Source organism: Opisthorchis viverrini, assembly GCF_000715545.1.
Source record: "Opisthorchis viverrini unplaced genomic scaffold opera_v5_343, whole genome shotgun sequence".
Taxonomy (NCBI): Eukaryota; Metazoa; Platyhelminthes; class Trematoda; order Opisthorchiida; family Opisthorchiidae; genus Opisthorchis; species Opisthorchis viverrini.
In genome coordinates this window covers 510,679-530,052 of record NW_008751994.1, presented here as the reverse complement: position 1 = coordinate 530,052, position 19,374 = coordinate 510,679, and the positions used below count along the sequence as shown (strand labels likewise).

At 45.3% G+C, this 19,374-nt stretch overlaps 2 protein-coding genes across 2 annotated transcripts in view; one reads left to right on the top strand and one right to left on the bottom strand.

Annotated features, from left to right (window-relative positions):
- Positions 1 to 18,498, bottom strand: part of T265_10130 (hypothetical protein) — a gene marked incomplete at both ends in the record, with an annotated part of 29,407 nt that extends 10,909 nt beyond the window's left edge. The window contains 11 exons of the mRNA XM_009176406.1: positions 1,279 to 1,434; positions 2,425 to 2,769; positions 4,242 to 4,546; positions 6,688 to 6,885; positions 8,360 to 8,541; positions 12,547 to 12,712; positions 13,366 to 13,453; positions 13,495 to 13,776; positions 13,821 to 13,982; positions 17,376 to 17,635; positions 18,372 to 18,498. Of these exons, the coding sequence (XP_009174670.1) occupies positions 1,279 to 1,434; positions 2,425 to 2,769; positions 4,242 to 4,546; positions 6,688 to 6,885; positions 8,360 to 8,541; positions 12,547 to 12,712; positions 13,366 to 13,453; positions 13,495 to 13,776; positions 13,821 to 13,982; positions 17,376 to 17,635; positions 18,372 to 18,498 (2,271 nt within the window). The remainder of the gene's footprint in view (positions 1 to 1,278; positions 1,435 to 2,424; positions 2,770 to 4,241; positions 4,547 to 6,687; positions 6,886 to 8,359; positions 8,542 to 12,546; positions 12,713 to 13,365; positions 13,454 to 13,494; positions 13,777 to 13,820; positions 13,983 to 17,375; positions 17,636 to 18,371) is intronic.
- Positions 2,978 to 10,281, top strand: T265_10129 (hypothetical protein; the record flags this gene model as incomplete). The annotated part of the gene is made up of 2 exons (XM_009176405.1): positions 2,978 to 3,081; positions 10,149 to 10,281. The coding sequence occupies 2 exons, from the start codon at positions 2,978 to 2,980 to the stop codon at positions 10,279 to 10,281; spliced, it is 237 nt and encodes a 78-aa protein (XP_009174669.1).
- Positions 18,499 to 19,374: the final 876 nt, after the last annotated feature.

The following is a 19,374-nucleotide window of genomic DNA, read 5'->3' as shown; positions in this document are numbered from 1 at the left end:
GACCAAGTTCCACTAAGCTGTACGGCACACACTGATTACGTGACGACGAGATACTCTAATCGGTTGAATTTCATTAGCTACCGTCGGCAGCCCCATTACGACTATCAACTGTAGATCGCAGGGTCTTGTTTCCAATGCAGCGGACAGAGTACGAACAGACAAGGTGAGAGCAAATCCATGAAGGGGTGATGTGGCTAGTCGTCCATAGTTGTGTGCACGACACGTGCGCACATGTGCTTTGCGTTTACATCTATTTTTTGCTTCGGCTGGTGAGCACCACACTGTAAAGTTTAGCACAGTGCGACGGTCGATGTTGCATGCAATCACCAGGTGATGGGGGAGAGCGCCTTCCTGACTATGGACATTTGTGTCATTTGCTGAAGGGATTCTAACCATGGATGCCATAAAAGTGGTCACCTGGGTGAACTTCTTTCCACCCCAGTTAAACCCTTCTCTCGTCTGTGCCTGCTGTTTACTGCGTTTACCTCATAGACTCGATATGCATTTGTTATCCCTTACGAACTTCTAACCCTTAACATGTCGAACCGATTTGGTCGACATCTTTTACGCGCGCTTTTTGACCACTTTGCGTTACCGCAACTTGTGCGCAAGCGTGTGTCACCAACTAAGATCGATTTGCCGTCTTCTCTGGGCTTTCTTTGGACTTGCACTACTTCTTGCAACAATTTAGACATAAAATCCCATAATTTGAGGTTTGTAGCCCTTTTATTACGTATTTTTATACATATAGTACCGCATTTCACCGATAAACCTCAAGAATTAACAATTTCTGTCTTGCAATTTTGCGTGTCACACGAGTGTACTTTTTCGAATACGTCAAAGTACTCTACACTGGGCAGTAACCCACAGCTGGGAGGTTCTAGCCTCCATTCGCCATGTTGTTTAGTGAATTGTGATGTCCTTTCCAGCTCTAGCTCATCTGAAGCGCGTTCTAGTACGTGCACAGAAGAGCAAGGTTCAAATAACATTAATCTCCTGGCTCAAAAGGTTGATACAGAAGAAAGCCATATGCCAACAGGACCAAGTCAAAACTGGTTTGATGTATCGATGAGATTGATGTCGGTTTCTTAATTCGTCTCTCGCTACCGTGAGATATGGATTAACGCCTTTATTAGCATCGGGAGGTAACGGGAGGGTAACGTAAAGCGGAAAGCGACATCAAGCATCGTCTTTCAGGATGAATGCGTGTCAATTTTACACGAAAGAGCTACATTTTGGATTGGTGCACACAATTGGCTGGTACGTTAGGGGACTCACTGGAGCTATTTCATTGTACAGTTTCCATGCATGTTGCGGTGCGAGGAGCAAAATCAATCGATCCATCGCCTCCACAGCAGATAACTTGCCTTCAGAATGACGTTTGAGCACATCGTTTGGTGTTGTGATTGGTAGCAGACGTTCAATGCGGGGCACCTGTAGAGGCACAAAATGAAAAAGAGGTACGGATTTTCGGTGTCGCCATCACGAGGTTCTGGTTCACGGGACACAAAGCGGGGTGGGATGCTAGCTAAAACAAAATTAATATATTGACAGACGTCAGATATCATGGATTTGAGGGACGTTAAGCAAAAGGAGATGTTCGCGAGTTTCAAACCCGCGTTCATTTAACAAGGTATTGGATGCCTGATTCATGTTAACCACATGGTCCTTAGATAGACGACAATGGTACTCATCCAATGTCTAGACACAATGGCACATTACTTCCGGAGCCTTCACTGATTTTAATTCGCACAACTGTAAAAGGCGATTGATTGCTTTCCTAAAGTACAGGAATGGGTGAACTCTGGTATCAGGTGACCCCTGTAAAAACCAAAAGGCCATAGCGCAGGTTCGAAGGGAGAATGACAAATGCACTCCTGTCCTTCAATCCATGATACATTCTTCTACTTGCCTGAGGATATACGCCGGATACAGCGCTAACATTCTTTAAACGTGGGACCCAAAGAGACGGAGTCCAGTACGATTTGTGGGTTTTCCCTTCCTAAGCAAACTACTTCAAGTATGTAAGTAGTCGGTATTTTTTGCTTTCCAAATGAGGTATTCAGCTCAACCCGACCCCAGTTACGGGAAATTTCAATTGACAAAAACACTGATAGTCAACTTCCTCAGACTAATAGAGCGCCATAGAAAATGGATCGAAATTTTGTTATTCGTAAACAACAACGCTGAACGTACAACTGCTATACGGAACGCTGGCGGTCTGGATGTCCTACAGACATCCTCAGACCCCAACACAGTTAGAGATTCAGCATCTTGTGTGGAAGTTCGATCAAAATGATCGCAAAAAGTGAAACAACCCACGATGATATCCAACATCGAGCGAATGGTGGTTATGAAACGGAAATGCATAGAAAGCAACTGCAGATGTGAATGAGAACTGCATGGTTAAAAACCTTCACCAACCTCTTTCGCAACACCCACAATGTCATTGGGAAAATAATCACGTATGGCTAGACGGGCAGCCAAACGTCCTCTTGCTCGAGCCATCAAGTGCATCTTCAGGCGACGCGTGTGTCCTAACCAAGGATCTCCACCGACTCGGAAGTCCGGGGCATCCTCACTGGGTTGTACACAAGAAGATAGGGCACGCAACACTGAAGTGTGGTCACGGTGCTTCCGTAGTGGTGGTTCAATGTCTGGATTCACCTCAGCACAAGACGAATTCGTGGCACATTGATGTGAGAAACGGGTCTTCGGAATAAAGCGACCCAGCATGAACCCATTGTATCGAGGTCGAAGGAGAGGTAACTGAAATACAATTTTCAACCAATAAAGACTTGTGAGACAAGGTGGCATGGATTCACATGTCGTGTTTGAAGGACAGAACATTCTGTACCCTTCAAGAGTTACGAAATCCAGCGCGATTAAATAAATGAATGGACTAGAAAGTGGTAATTTCAAGTAGAGTATTGAATCGAATCGTTCAGCTGTAGCACCCTTTCCGTGCCTAGCTGCCATGTCACCCGAAGGTTGCATGAGGGCTGGGATACTGCCAGGTTGCCCAGGCCAAGACAGGAGAAATCGAGAGGCAGCGGTCAGGTTCGAACAACGGACCTTCCGGTCAGTAAATTCGCACTCTAATCACTTGGAGTAATGAAGATCATTCTGAAACGACAGAGTATGTGAACGTAAGGCCCTATGTTATCAGTTGAATCGGAGGACTCAGCTTGATTGGCTCATAACAACCGGATCCGCCAACTATTTCACTGTAACTTGACCATTTCAGCTTGTGTTAACTGATGAGCTACGGGCAGAATGTTAACACCCGGTGCGGTTTTACCTTTTCCAAGAAGAAAACAGAATAAGGACAAAAGCAGTGAAAACTTGAAAGTTAAGATGTAAAGTATCCAAACCAGAAATGGTCGCCAAATCAAACTGCATCAGTCTGAGTCTGCGTCTGTTTACTGAAAAGGCAGTTATCAGTGTCGACATATTGGTATCCAGAGTGCGTTTATCTGATCAACCATTAGTTCACGGTTAGTTAACTATGACGCGAAAACTTGAGGAATATAGTTCCTTTTTTTAACTTCCACCAAACGAGTGGAGAGAATAGGTAGGTTATTCTTTCAGGAGTTGGAGGGGACAGTATGCAACCGACTGTATCATTGCTCACTTGATCAGTCTACATGATAGAAATCGGCCAGTAGAAGAAACCAGGGCCGAAAACTCAAGGTTCACACGCAATTTCTACACTGTCCCAACATAAAGGCATTGGGAATGAACGTTTGATGTAAGGATAGCTCATATAGGCTGCAAAAAGTGTGTCTCAGAAGAAACGACGGAGGGAACTGCGAAATGTTAAAGCGGGAGAAAGCAATACACAGACAGGGACTTAAACACATTACTTTAGGGTACCAGGTCATATCCTAGTCCATTTCCCAAATCAATTGTCTCGATAAGTCAGGAGAGCTTGTCAATAATCTGAACGTCAAGCACACAGAAAACAGATTTATGGAAGATAAGAAAATTTAATGAAATGTTATAAGAATATTTAACACGTGTATGAGGACGAAAAGGGAACCAAGTCACATTCGTGGGCGCAAGCTCCTTCGGGTAATTGCGGGTTCCTCAGACAACCGAAGAGAATTTCGTGTGATCCGAACAGGCTCGTCGACTTTTAAAACGCTAGTATTTTCCGGGAGCTTGCTGCGTGTAGGACGGGGGCTGACAATGCTCTGAACTCCCAGTTCAGTTGGTTCTCGTCTGCGGAGTTGACGTACTTCCTGATCAGGTTCGCCTGATCGGACGGGAACATCCCGAGAGCGGGATTCTGTTAGAGGACTAGAAGAGCTTATCTCACGGAGTGGATAAGGAGCTGTGGGCCTTGCGCTTCTCGAAGTAGATGGAGAAACGGGAGGATCGTTGACGGCATGTTCTTCCATTTTAACTGATCTGGACTGGACCGCGATAGGATGTTCTCGTCTGAGGGCGCGTCGCGTACGATCCGAAATTTCAGTTTGAGGCTCGGTAGAGCTGGATGACTCAGATGTTGTTTTAGTGGCCGTCTGCATCTTGGACCGATTACCTTGACAACATAGGGGAGATTCACGTAATAATTTGAATTACATGTAAACTGAGTAACATCGTGATCAATTTGACAAGATTGTTAACCTGTAAATTGAAAAAAGGTCAAACACATGGACGGATTATTAAATACTTACGACCTTACAATAGGGAACAGTGGTATTGAAAACAGACCATTGCTAAAACAAAACTTGAGCATATGCATGAAGTGGCGCAGTGTACTCAGTGCAGTTTACTCCTCGAGAACCATCCCTGTGTAAGGAGTTGTTAAGCCAAGTCATATCACTTATCCCCAAATTACCATCGACCATGCTCGCCTTTTCAAAGTAAAGAAAAAAACGTAAATGTTTTCACGACGTAGCACGCCACTTATAAGGTTTCTGAAAACTCTTGGACAGCCCACCACTGGTTTCGTCTTTCTTAATGCCCAACAAAACCAAACCAATGTGTAAATAAGCGATTTTTCCAAAAACGTAAATTTTGGTCTTCAAGTGGAACACGGGCAGATGAAAACCGCGGACTAAGTTAACTCGATGAGACCCCAGAATGAAGTGTATGAGAGCTTCCAGCAATCTCATAAGTATGGGGTTATGTAGGGAAGTTTGTATCAACTGAAAGACGAGACGGCCTCTATGCAGCACAATGAGTCGCCGAACAGCGAGGGAATCAGCTTGGATTTAGTTAAGCTTCCCGTTAACAACAAATTGATTTGCGAATGAGTAGATTTCGTCAATAAACGTAAATATTTGATCAAGTTGCACCTTACCCAACAGAACAAATGAGATGTTGATGGGTGAAGTTATTATTCTGGTGAATAAGATTTTTCGGCAAGTTGTGATAGCAAAAAACGATTCACCCGTAAGCTAAATCCCAACAATTAGTTGGTTCAGAAAATTATCACACGATACTGACAAACAGGAAGTGTCACGTGACCATCAGTACCGCTCACTGGATGAACTAAGCTATAATCATCCTTGGTTTGTTGGTTCAGTTCGACAAAGATAGAGTTCACGGCTGTCGCACCCGTGGGCGCGGCTCTCGGAACTCAGAAGAACGGAACTCCGGTTCCGTTGTTGGTTCTCCTTCCTGCTTTCTTCCCCACCTATAAATGACGACAGAGAGTGTGAGCCTACAGGTCTATGCTGGTCACTTTCACTTTCCAGCTTAATGGGGCTTTCGTTTACCAATGGAATGACAATTGCAAACCATAGATCCGGCAACAGAGGGCACCAGGAAATACATTATTTTCGATGCATTTTAGCAGAATTATCGACAGCCCGCAAGGACACTCTGCAAAAGCAACGGAATCTCCAGGTGCAACACAGCGCTGCCACAGTTTTTGACGACCAGCGGAGTCAAAAGCACACTTCGGATCGATAAATACGACAAATGTTGATCGCCGGAAAGCGTGGTGCAGTTACAAGATACGATCGACAAAACCCCGGCCAGGGTGAAACCCAGCTCGATTCTTGTGAATTTGACTCTCCCGGTGATGGGTCGACCTTAGTTGGAAGTTAACAACACCGTTCTATTTTCTAAAACAATTTTGCACACATTTAATCCAGCCAACATAGTATCGGAGTACGAACAAATCTTTTAGGCGAGAGAAGTTCGCTGCAAAAACACCCGAAACTCTTAACTAAGAGACAATGGTGCACGGAAAATCGTCTCTACACTAGAATTTTGAGGGTGGGAGACCCAATCCTTCTTGGGGGGTTTGTGAAGCTTCTAAACTGGAAGGTTTTGAACCACTGCAGATGTATTGTGATGCGTATCGGCGTGGAAGACGAACATCAGTACACAGAAATTCAGCTATGAGACACAAAGAATAAGTCCTAGGCACAATGCCATCGTTAAGTAGTTCTCATGTGACATACGAACACAAATCACTCGAACAGGCTGTTGTCCACTAACTAGCCATGCACTTTACCTCTGGGCTGATGGTCAGATTCGTTCGACTGATGCGCCCGAATGAAATAAAACTTCGGGAAATTACTTCTATTTTAGTTTAATCTAACGAGATTAATCTTGTGTAGAACGTATAAGATGCATGGTAAAGATACATATCTGCCGCAAGGGATAATCGCTGATAGGAGTGTCGGATTATAGTACCAATGCGGGAATCACTGACAAAGAACCCACCTGCCGAAACCTGAATTACTTCTGAAGGAACCCCTTGGGGGGACCTGCTCATATGCGACGTGTGATGGGGCGTGGTCTTGGCGAACCAAAAGCTCCGGGTTCGTTCTAGATAGTCAAGTAGCAGGACCAGATGACGGGTGACGATAGCACGTCGGCATGTGGTCATAGGCAATGTGTTCAAGAGATCTGATATATTAACTTGAATGGAAGAGAAAAACCAAAAGGACGGTGAGTGCAGTAACTTCGAACAGACCTTTTACTGTAGAAATTGTGCTGCTAAACACATTTGCCCACTACTGTAGACTAAAACTTCTATGTAGACAGCTGGTGTAGTCCAGAATATATACACACAGTGCGTACCCTGTAGGGAGCTGTTGCTTCTTAAAAATCGCCTGATTTGAGTACATGAATAAACGGCAAATGGAAGTTAGCGATTTAATAGGTGACAAACTGGACATACGTAATCATAAGTTGTGGTTGGACACACAATGTGCCTTCTACTAAATTGAAAGGATAAACGCTAAAGCGTTCAACGGTTGACTTGATGAAGAAACTTAGAATTCCATGGGAGACTATGCGGCACACCAGGCACAACTGCTTGCGTGTAGAAAACGAAAAATTCGCCTGTATTGATTAGTATTCCGCCTCAATTACTTTACAGCACTGGTTTTATAGTGTTAATCGCACCGGTTATATCGGTCCGTTCACTGGTTAGCTAGGAGAAATCATTCGACATGTTCCGATGCATTGTGTGTGAATTGTATGGATCCGTGCATACCCTAGGTTAAAAATAGACTTTGCATATAGTTGACTAGTCACGTTAAGGATAGGCAAACTTGGTTCGAGCATAGACTGGCAGTCCCCTCTTCTAATAGGGAGATGACGGAATTACTTGCTCAAGTTTCGCAAGGCTTATCTCAGTGTCACGAGATGTCGCCCCACATCTGCTATTGGCGACGATGTAACTTAACACAGTTTGCTCACGAACTTGCTTAGGAAGATAGTCAGACAATGATGAGTACGGTTCTGATGACGGTGCTCGAGTGGTTACACCTAACGGGGCCGCATAAGCTTAAAATTCAATTATCACTAAAAAAACGAAAAGAATCTCTACACCTAATGCATTACTGGAAAGGTTGATGAAAACTCTTAGACAGTGTACGACCAGTTTCGCCCTTGTTGGGGCTCATCAAGTAGAGCTGCACTCCCAGTTTCTGCCAACCTGGACGTAATTCACGTAGAACATAAGGTTGAGGGGAACTAGGACAGTGTGTCTACCTGGTGAGCCCAGAAAAAATCAAATCAAATCGTCTAGCTGTAGCAGTCGAGATGCTGAGGTTGAGTTCGAACCACGGACCTTCCAGTCCGTAAGCTGGCGCCTTAACTACTGAGCTACCTCGGGCCCCAAGAAAGGCGAAACCAGTCGTGAGCTACCGAGGAGTCTTCAGTAACCTTTTAATTGGTGTGTTACGTCTAGAAAATGTATTACGATATATCGTATATCTCACCAACTGAAACATGAGGCGGCCTTGTACAGCAGCTTCAGTTGAAGACCATAATAAACGAGGGATTTAGTTAAATTCTACTGAATCTCTCGTCAAAACCAAATTAGTATGCAAATGAGTGTTTGGAAATAAGCGAAAAGGATAATTTCTATCAGAGGTAAACGTACCAAATACACGCAACAAGTAATGAGCTGGATAGTTTAAACATGGTAGTTCGGGTGACTTTTGAGTCTCGATCTCTGGTAGGAGCTCATATCTCGGGGACGAATATCGATACATGGACTGAACTGCTGAAGGCATGTGTGTTCCAATCGGGAAAGCGTGACCATTGTAAGGAAACGGTCGGAACCTGAAACAACGAAAGATAGTAAAGAGCAGTCGCAATGGAACGGTTACACGACCGGGACTCACAGTCCGCTGGCCGTCCGTTTATGGGAGGTTACTAAACTTCAATTACCAACAAAATATAGCAAATACCTGTGGAGACGAACTGGGCCGATTAAACCAACGCGATCCAACAGTTTTGGTTGTTTGCTGATTTGGGCAGTTTCATTGCAAACATCTCATCACCAGCCAAGATGAAACTATCAGTGTATTATTCGGGAGGAGGGTGGCGATGTATCATCGGTTGCTCGTTGAGTAGCGAAGCATGTGGGTTAATATACGTGCTGTCAGCTGGGGATGATCTTCTGTACGATTGATCGGTTTGTTATCCTGATTGGTCGATGATCACACAGCGGTATTCAACGCACAACACTTGCACACCACTTCACTACATTCTGCTCCCAATCCATGCACTGATGATGTCACTTCGACTGGTCATGGAATGGTTGCATTCGAATTGCCCAGCTCAGGGTATAACAACGAACATCCACGCCACATAAGCTACCAACATCCTCCTCGATAGTCGCAATGATACTTCGTTCAGGGACCACAGTGATAGTCTTTTTACCTTACAGATAAGGAAGGCTGGGTAAAATTTAGAGATGACTCTTGAATCAAAGCCGTTGCGGTACTTGGGACGTCGCCTATGACAATTATGTCGCCAAATGACATTTCCGTTCTGGACACAACGTCCTCGGTAAGCGATGCACCCTGTGTTAGCTTAGCGACAGAAAAGTAGGCTGGTCACCCAAGCTCTTCGATGCAGTACAGGCTAGATGCCGAAATGTTTTCGCTTGCTGGCAATTCGGGAAACAACGCACCAAAATACGAAGTCTTCACGAACAACAGTTTGATATCACCTGCCTCTGCGAAACATGTCTCCCGGGTACATCAAAATTCAAGGACAAAAATTAACCATTGACTCCATTACGGTGGTCCCGATAGTAACTAGAATACGCATTCCCTCTGAATAGTCTTGTACATAGACCTCTCATTACTAAAAATGCAACATCCTCATGGTATGAAGGAGCCCTAATTGAAAAATCACCCGTCAACCTGACCCTCATGGCCGTGTATGTACGCAATTTATCTAAGACAAACCGGGGATCGGTCAGACTAACTCGGTGCCGGGACATTTTCCTGACAACTATAATTCGGAAACCCGCATTGCCCATGCCTTATGAGTGGACAACTCCCACTAGATGAGCTTCGTGAGAATGGCGACCGGCTGATCAACCTCACAGTACAATCAACTCTCGGACGAGATATCCGCTTTGAAACCAAGAAAGGCGTGCACTCACCTGGCATTCGAACGACGGTCACACAGCATTCAAATCAAGTTCTGTTGTCCAGAAAACTGCGCGTCTTATTGTGAAACAGAGGCAGGAAATAAATTTCGATTGAATCACAACCTCTTGCGGGTGAAAAGTGAAACGCCATCTAGCTGTTCCGCTCAAAAGGTAGTACTAAAAACGTTTCAGCATAGCCCCTTCTGAGGACCCATGAACACTGATTCAACTCTCGCAAGAGATAACCAATCAACTGTTCATTATGTGGCTTCCATCTACCCAGGCCTGAAGACAACATGTTGGAGGAGCGTCAGCTGACCTTAGAATTCCGATACAAGGTGACGACGGTGGAAGTAAGCTTCGCATCACCGCAACGATTAGACAATCTCAACAATCCGCACAGCATGCATTCCTAACGCACCTAATATCCGCAGTCTATGCTCCCCTGAGCAATTGAAGAGCATACAGAATGCAAGGCGGAAATGGCCTGCGACACGGTAGCATCTTTGAATGCTTCTCGAGGCTGTTCCATCAATCCGTCAAGCTTCAGCTCAGGATTATATTCGGCGATCCTTCCTTCGTAACGTTCAAAGCCAATGGCTGATCACGAGAAAAATCCGAAGGAATGGACTTCGGTGATCCGCTCAATCGTCCTTCTGCGCATTAAGTACTCATTCTAATCAGCGTACTTTCGTCGACGTGGGTCATTTATGAGTTCCCGAGTTGAAGGAACAGAAAAAGCTAGCAGTGGAAATGAAATTTCGGTTGAGATTTTTTAAGTCTTCCAGTGATCCTCAAAAACGTTGTTTAACTTGATATAGAATACTGAAACGTCTCTAAGAGACTGGGGCTAAATTCGATCTAGAATCTGGTGCATAGCAACGATGTCCACTGTCTTCAACCATATTCCGGTTCCACACTTACTGCGTTCAGCTGTAGCACCCTTTCTGTGCCTAACCGCCATGCCACCAGAAGGAAGCACGATGGCCGGAATACTGCCCAACCCTAGACAGGGGAAATCGAGTGGCAGTGGTCGCATTCGAACCACGGACCTTCCGGTCAGTGAATTCGCACTCTAACCACTGAGCCATCTCGCCCTCCATTTGCTTCATAGCGAAGATTAACTGGGTGCCCGACTTATTCCAGTCGAATAGCTCCAAGACCTGTGCGGTGCTGTTGTTGTGATTGGTAGCCAAACGGAACCTAGAACTGTCCCCAAACCTGTAGTAGTAATATGCCTCCTCCTACACATCCCTTGTTGGATTGGAAATCAACAGAAAACACAGTTATTGAGTAGAGACTTGATGTGAAAGGCACCTCCGCAAATGCTGAAGAAATCGCCATTCTTTTTCTAAAGGCATTTTTCCTGAGTGGTATAGACGGAACTGGTATGTATGGCATTTCTCAAAAGAACTATTCCAACGGAGATATTACTTTCACCTAAAACCTGTTCAGATGAGTCAACATATAAATGCTTGGGACGATAATGTAGTCGCTTAGTGATGGTCGAGATAAAAATTAAAGAAAATGAGACTAAGCTTGTGAGAAAATGTTTCTCTCGATAGGAGTCGTCCCCGAACAGATATTACACTTGGTGTTTCCCAAAGATGGTCTATAATGGGAGGATAACTGTATACAAATGGTCTCATAATCACTTGTTCTATAGAAATTTAAACCACGGCTTTTTTCAAACGACATCTTTGAATTCAAGCACGTTCGAAACGGTTACGAATTTCATTGCGGATCGCGAAGAACTCTCGACCGTTGCGCTATCTTTAGGTCGTTGACGCACTTCCACATTCAACATCTGTATTATTTTTGCACATGCTGCCTCACTAAGTTAGAATCCGACCAGCCATGACTATCTATTTCTCTCTGACCATATTCTAAAAATCTCTTCAAGATAGCCCAAGGTATTTCGTAACAGTATCCTGGATTCTTCTGGGCACATGCAGTTCTGCGCGTATCCTACCGATTTCAGTTTCCATTTCACTACCTTCAGAATAAAAGAGACAACTGCAGCAAAACATGGGCGGAGTGAATAGTGGAACTAGAACAACCAACAGTTTTTACCCCCACCCCAATAAAGCAAACATCCAGGATAGTACGTAAGCTGATCACCCCAGACAACTGATATTCAGGGACATATTGTGGAGCTGAGATACAGGAATAGCTGGTCAAGCAAGTAAGTGTACATATTCCAAGCGCTTACCGAACCTAACGGTATTAGATAGTACGTTTAGAAAACCGACTAAAAGCTATTTTAGGGGCTATGATCACTTCAAAATGGTTTCTGCTCCGCAGTTTGGCTCAAATTCTCAAGTAATTTGTTGTCACATATCCAAATCCACGACCAGAGACTGGCATCCTGCAAAAAGCCAAGAAACTAAAAGCTTATTTAGGCTGAAGTTTGGGCGAGCTACTCGCGGATCCGCTAGTAGGAATGCCTTTTGGAGTCATTGTGATCTTGGCCTCGGTAGCTAACCGAAATTCGATTGACTTGTTCGGACTACACCACATGCGAAAGGCTTTCGCGTGCTTTGAATAGACGGAATGGCGTCCGCCATTGGAATGATAAATTTAGCGAAGTCATGGTCAAACAACTGGCCCAAAATTCAACCGAAACCCAGCCTCCTCCTCTAAAAGCTCGGGCAAAAGAGGGAAATATCCAGATGACTCACTTATTCGAACCCGCTTTTAGTTCCGTCGGTAGCAGGTAGGACTCCAAATTACAGTCAAACAAAACGCGAAGGCTGGAACACGTATCTGCACACAGCACTCTGTTTTGATCCGTTTTTAGGTAGGCAGGTCCCAAAACCCGAGAAGCGCGTTCAGGACATGGGGGTTCTGGAAAAAAGCAAAGTAATCAAGAATTATATTAAGGAGTGTCTGAATACACGAAACTACCAACGAGGTCGGTCAGCGAATTCCTAAGTTGCGAGATGCTAGGAGAAATCAACACAGAACAATACCAGTCACATAAGCAAAATTTTACCGGGCAATAAGTCTACAAGACAAATAAATCTAGCTAGCACAGCCACATAACAGTTGAGTGAGAGCAAGATTTTGTCCTCGAGATATGCGCCACGTTCAAGCATGTCGGGCAGTGAAGCAGTCAAAAATCCACATTCATAAGTGAAGCGAAGTTATCGGTCAGATGCAGAAAACTGCCACTGATGAATGAATTACACCTAGATGACTGTGCCAATCTGGCGAAATCCTTGACGTGCGTCACATAGACTACTAACTTCTCTACTACCGACCAAATTTACACCAAGACTTAACGAAATCCTTTATGTTGAGCCCTTGTCACAGTGAAGTTCACTTGAAAATCCTGAAGAAATTGACCGCTACACAAATCCAGATAAAGCAAAAAAAGGGAGGTGAATACGAGCGGCTACCTTGAGTTTGTGTTGGTGGCATTGAAGATGTGTGTGCATACGGAAAACCGTCTACATAGCTCTGTAGCACTTGCAAGACAGAACACCATCCGTATTCACTGTTGCCGATGATCCCATTCAAATGTGCATCGAGAATCAGGCGCAAGTTGACAGGCAACTGAACCGGGACAGTAAAATACCGATGAACCTGTGAGGGAAAACTCAGCAAATAAATGGTGCACAAATTACCGGCAGAGTTTCGTATTGCAACTGCAACGTGTCTTCCTCATCCAAAGTGGTCGCATCACTGTCCTCAGAGCATGTGCTACCGAGAAAAGCACCCCTGTCCGATGTTGATTTTTCGCTAGTTGATAAAGTTACAGCACTGCCTGAACGACTCTTTCGGCTCTGCTTCTTCTGTCGACTGTTCCAAATTCCGGGAATTTTATCCCAATCTATATCATCTGCACTGACGGCGGCAATTTCGAGTATTTGGTCTATCCGTTGCTTGCGCTTAACGCGACAACGAACCTGCGAACGGGTGAGATTCAAATGAGTTGGGCTGTATCACTCACATTGCGCACGATCTCATCAATTTTCTTTTTCAGCATCCTATTGAACTCCGTGTTCTCCAATAACAGGTTTTCTGGAACTTCACGATCCCATTTACCTTTCCAACCCTGAAAATGTACCGTGTAGTACGGCACACTTGATCTTTTGTGGACGTGTTTGAGGATCTGTGGAGAAAAATGGCGAAGGTAACCAAAAGGCAAACAGAGGTTTCGAACATATTGGTGGACCAATAAACACGGCTGACGAATTGGAACGTTAAGACCAGACATCAACACAAACCGAACCAATACATACATACAGTCGACGGCCATGCGAAAATAGGCAATAGGTCGTGAACGTTACCTTCGCCAAATAGACAACCTTTGCTTTCGAGCTGTCTGGCTCGAAACAGAACAGCTTTTGTCCAACCTCATAACGATGAGCAGACATTGCACGAGGATTGAAGCTGGAAGGAAGTCAAAAAAGACTGGTTAGTACAAATAACAGCTAATGGCTTCGACATTGTGCATAAATTCCGCAACATCAGCATGGGGTGTCAGTCCAGGGGAGTGATTATGGGTGGCCATGGTGCTTCCCCATTTTGCTGACCGACAAATAACAATTATGTAACCCAATCGGGCGTTTGAGTAACCACTTGAAAAAGTATAACCGTAGACAAGTCGAAAAAGCCCTTTGCACTCTGATGGTGAATTATGAGCGATGAGACTTTGAAGACGATGGTGGACGCAGGCAACACTGGAATAAAAGGATGGTCATTTGAAACAACCAACTAACGGAGAAGCCATTCTGTAAGACATTGACAGCCTCCCAATCGAGTGGTAACGAGCAGAATATAGTATAACGATTTGTGTAAATAGATGTGGCACTTCGATGTTGAAGGTGTGCGTAAACTGCGGTGAGAAATCTGAAATCCCTACTCATCTGGAGCACACTTTCGCAGTTTGAACCATCGCTTAGTATCTCAACTTTCCCTAATCATTCTGGTGGTTACCGGTACTTTATCTCGCTTTGGTTTTCACATGGGACGCTACAGTGCAGCAGGTGTTTTATTCCGGGAACGCATCCGACATTGAAGCCTAGTTGGCTCGCCTAATGGCTACAGATGTCGAGTCACTGAGAACAGCGTTGTTCTCGAGGTGGTAAAACCCAGAGATGGACAAAATATGGCTTAGCCAAAAAGGACGAATGATGGCATGAAAATCCTGAGTGGTGCCTTCCAGGATGGAGCTCATGTGATCCCTCATATGCATGATCAGAGAGTACCCATAGTAGGTTGACGCTAAATTGGTCCACTCGTTCCATCCTTCTTTTATCAACTAATCAAATGAATGTAGATCAAAAAACGAGTAGGGCTGGTGTTTTTGCGAGCGGTGATGATGTGGATTTTCCTATGAAGATTTCACGGTCCTACTGCAACGACCGAAAACTCCGCAAGCACAATAAGTGATATCTCATATGCCAGTCTTCTTAGCAATGTGTCGAAATAGAGATAGTTCGAGTGTGGCCAGTGTTCACCGAGATTGGCAATTGGCTTGCAAAAGTTTCGTCCTCAGTCGAGGAGACACCATCAGTGCGTAGTTGAGTGGGCACTTCTTCCATGCCTAGCCGCGTTTATGTAATCTTTGAAGAGTGTCTAATGTCCTTTCATGTGACTGGCTAATTAATGTAAACCACTTCTTGTAGCATTATTGGCCCCATCGTAATTTGCGCTGAGTCGCGGTCGGTGTGCCTCGTGTTGCACTGACTGGTTGTATCGCTGCTTTGGGGTGCATTAGGTCCGTCTTCGATAGGTCCGTTCTCGGCTTGTGGTTCTCTTTCCTTCTGTTTGGTTGGTTGTGGTGACAACTTTTATTTTTGTTAGTTTCCTAACTTTAACCTGGTTGGCCTGTTCTTAGTTTGTACCGTAGTCCGATCTTCTTGAGTGTTTTTAGCCGCTGGTACTTGCGTGTTTGATGAACGTTTTTCTTCTCGTATTGGCTAGTTCGGTTGTAGTTGGATGGTGAATTTGTGGATTGATTTTTAACCCTCCTTCGGTTTGTTGTTTCGATGGTAGCCCAATTAAATAAATGCAAATTATCAGCTATAAACCGTGTACCATAGGCACACTGGTTCCAGCTGCTACAGTTTCGATCACTGGAAAACGGGAAAGTGGAACATACGACCAAGCCTAGGAGGCGAAATCGGAAATCGGGTAGCTACGCGTTGAAGGCGATAGCTTTAATGCGAGAGCGTCACTGACTGCGTGATTAAGCCATTTCCGCCAATGTCATTAACCACTGGTGATTTGAGTCCCGAGGTCCCCATTCAGGGAAGCGGCAGTTGCCCACCCGACTAAGTTTACTGGTCAGTGTTTTCCGTACTTCGTTGCCAGGTCATGCATTGTCCACCTGTCGGTCACTTTCACACAGCGCAGCGCTGGGAGAAAAGGGTTCTGTGAGGCAGACGGTATTCTGGCATGCAGAGTACATGTCCCAATCAGCGCAACCTATGAAGCACGAGCAATTCATCTATCGCAGGAGAATTGCTTCTTTCTAAAACCATCAAGCGTAACTCAGCACTACTGATCCGATGTTCCCACCAGGCTTGACCAATGCTTCGGAGACACCGACGATCAAACGCTAACATCTTCCGTATGTCCTCTGCGCGCAGAGGCCATGTCTCTGATCCATAAAGCAGGATGGACCAAACCACCAGTGTAAACTCTTCCCTTGACAGACAAACTCAGGTCATGTCGGCGCCATAGGTGTCGGAGGTGGGACGAAAGCTGCCTTAGCCTTTCCGATTCGAGAAATATTCTCATCTCCAGCCATACTCATACAGATGCCCAGGTAAACAAATTTATCTACCACGTCGATCGGCTCACCTGCAAGCTTGAGTGTGGGTTTGATCCCACCCAGTCTTGCAGCAGCACTGTACACTTTGCAGGTGTAAAGCGCATGCCAAACCATGCGGCAGAGTTATTTAGGTTATTCAAAATCGCGTGCATGTGGAAAGGATCTGAACCAAGGAGGGCAATATCGCCTGCATACTCAATGTCTGTGAGAGAACGTCCGGGGCGCATTTCGACTCCCGAGGTTTCAGAGGCAGGCAGAGAAATTTAAAGCAACAAAACAACAACGAAGTTGAAGAGGAAAGGTGAGAGGGAGAAGCCTTGTCTTAAACCACTGGACGTAGTCAACTCAGGCGAGAGCTTCCCTTATGCCCGCACACGCCCACAGGAGTTCGCATAAAGTACCCTCATGAGGGATAGAAATTTGGAAGGGACATCTTTGATCGCCAGACTGCCAAAGTTGCCGACGATCGACAGAATCAAAAGCAGCTTTCAAATCAAGATAAACGACCAACGGGGGACATCTGAAGGAGTGGCGCTTTTCAAGAATTTGTTTCAAGGTAAAGATATGGTCGATGTATCCTCAACCAGGGCGAAACCCAGCTTGATTTTCACGAATCTGTCCCTCCCGATAATCCATCAATCCACGAAAAATAATGCCAGAGAGCACTTTAGATACGACGGATATGAGGCTGATACCACCATGGTGTTCGCATGACATCCTTACTCCCTTTTTGAAAACTTGGATGACGGTCGAGGAACTCCATTCGACTGGTATTCGTTTTTCATTCCAAATCTTCTGCAGTTTAGTTGTCAGACTGTTCACAAGGGCCTCCCGACCTTCTTTGAAAAGCGCGGGATGTAGACCATCCGGGCCAGATGCCTTGCCGTGCTTCAGGATTGAAATCTCACGCTGGATTTCGGTTGATGATGGTGGGTTGGTATTAATGTTTCGTTCGGACCAGCTTGGTTCTTCCAGCAGTTGTACTGAAGGAGACCAGGTGAACTGTTCTTCGAAGTGCTCAGCTCACCGCTCAAGACGGCGATTGAGGGGATGCGTTGCTCTTCCGTCTTTTTCGCATATTGTCTGACTGACACCTGCCTTCTTCTAGCCCGTTGATAGGATCAGTTGAAACCGGGTGCGGCTGTTGTCCGCAGCAAAAGCTTTCTCCATCTCCTGGGCCTTCGAAATCCACCAGCGTTCTCAGTCCATTATCCGGTGTTCGAGGGATCTGCGTGCGCCATCATAGTCGCTAGTTGCTGGTATGGTCTTTCTGGCAGCAATAAGATCTACTGATCTCAAAAATATCAAGTGTTCATCGAATCGGGTCAGATGGGTTGGACAAACAGTTCTGAAATCGGACAGCATTGCTTCTTTAACTCGCCTCCATTAATCTTCCAAGCAGTCTTCGTCAGCCACATGAGTTTTTCGTAACTTTCTACTCCGATTAGCTCGATATTCTTCAGCTACTGGAACTTGTCGAAGTTAATGAACGGAGCTGTTCTTTCGGCACGCGTAGTGCTGGCAGAAAACGAAGTGCTAAGCGGGCCCGAAAGATGGCGTGATCAGAGTCAAGTTGCGTACCATAGAAGGAATGACAATCCTTAGCCGAGATTCTCCATCAGTAACTGATTGCCATATGGTCCAATTGAGTCCACGATTGTCTTGTTATAGGTGGCCTCCAAGTAACTCGGTGTGTGCGCTTGTGTTGGAAGTTCGTACTGGTCAGGAACAGACGATGATCTGCACACAACTGAAGAAGTCGCTGTCCATTATCCGTACGCTCTGCATCGACTCTAAATCGACCATTTAACTGTGCTTCTTCCAGACAGTCGTCCAACTTGGGCATTCATATCACCCTCAAGGATTACTACATCCATCCTTCTTGCCGACCGAAGCAGTTGTGACAGATCTCGATAGAAATCGCCCTTCTCAGTCTCAGAACTGCTACATGTTGGGGCGTATGCTGATACTACAAACAAACACCGTTCACCACATCAATCTGCGTTAATCTCAATTGAGCCAGACAAACACATAGCGCAAAGGCGACTGTTTACTGAGATTCAGTCCAGTAAAGCGACTTCAGTCTTGGGGGTGAAATCCCACACCACAGATATCACGAGCCATTGCGTCAAAATCACCGGATGATTGAAGAGTGAAATGTGGACCATCTGGGCTCGTCCTAAGCGGCTCGAGGAGCACGATCGAAGTGGGGTCTTGTATGCGTGATTCGGAGACAACATATAACGATAGAGAGGGAAAGTAAGGTTTCAGCAAGGGATGTCTGTTCCGATTACTCGCAGTAGGGGGTCTCGTTGTTCTTCGTCGGGCTGCTCCCCTTTGACCTTCCTGGCATGGTTGAACCTTTAGGAAGTGAGTTCCAGCCAGCATAGCCTGCAGGACCATTGCAGCAGGCTTCCCTTATGCCCGCACACGCCCACAGGAGTTCGCATAAAGTACCCTCATGAGGGATAGAAATTTGGAAGGGACATCTTTGATCGCCAGACTGCCAAAGTTGCCGACGATCGACAGAATCAAAAGCAGCTTTCAAATCAAGATAAACGACCAACGGGGGACATCTGAAGGAGTGGCGCTTTTCAAGAATTTGTTTCAAGGTAAAGATATGGTCGATGTATCCTCAACCAGGGCGAAACCCAGCTTGATTTTCACGAATCTGTCCCTCCCGATAATCCATCAATCCACGAAAAATAATGCCAGAGAGCAC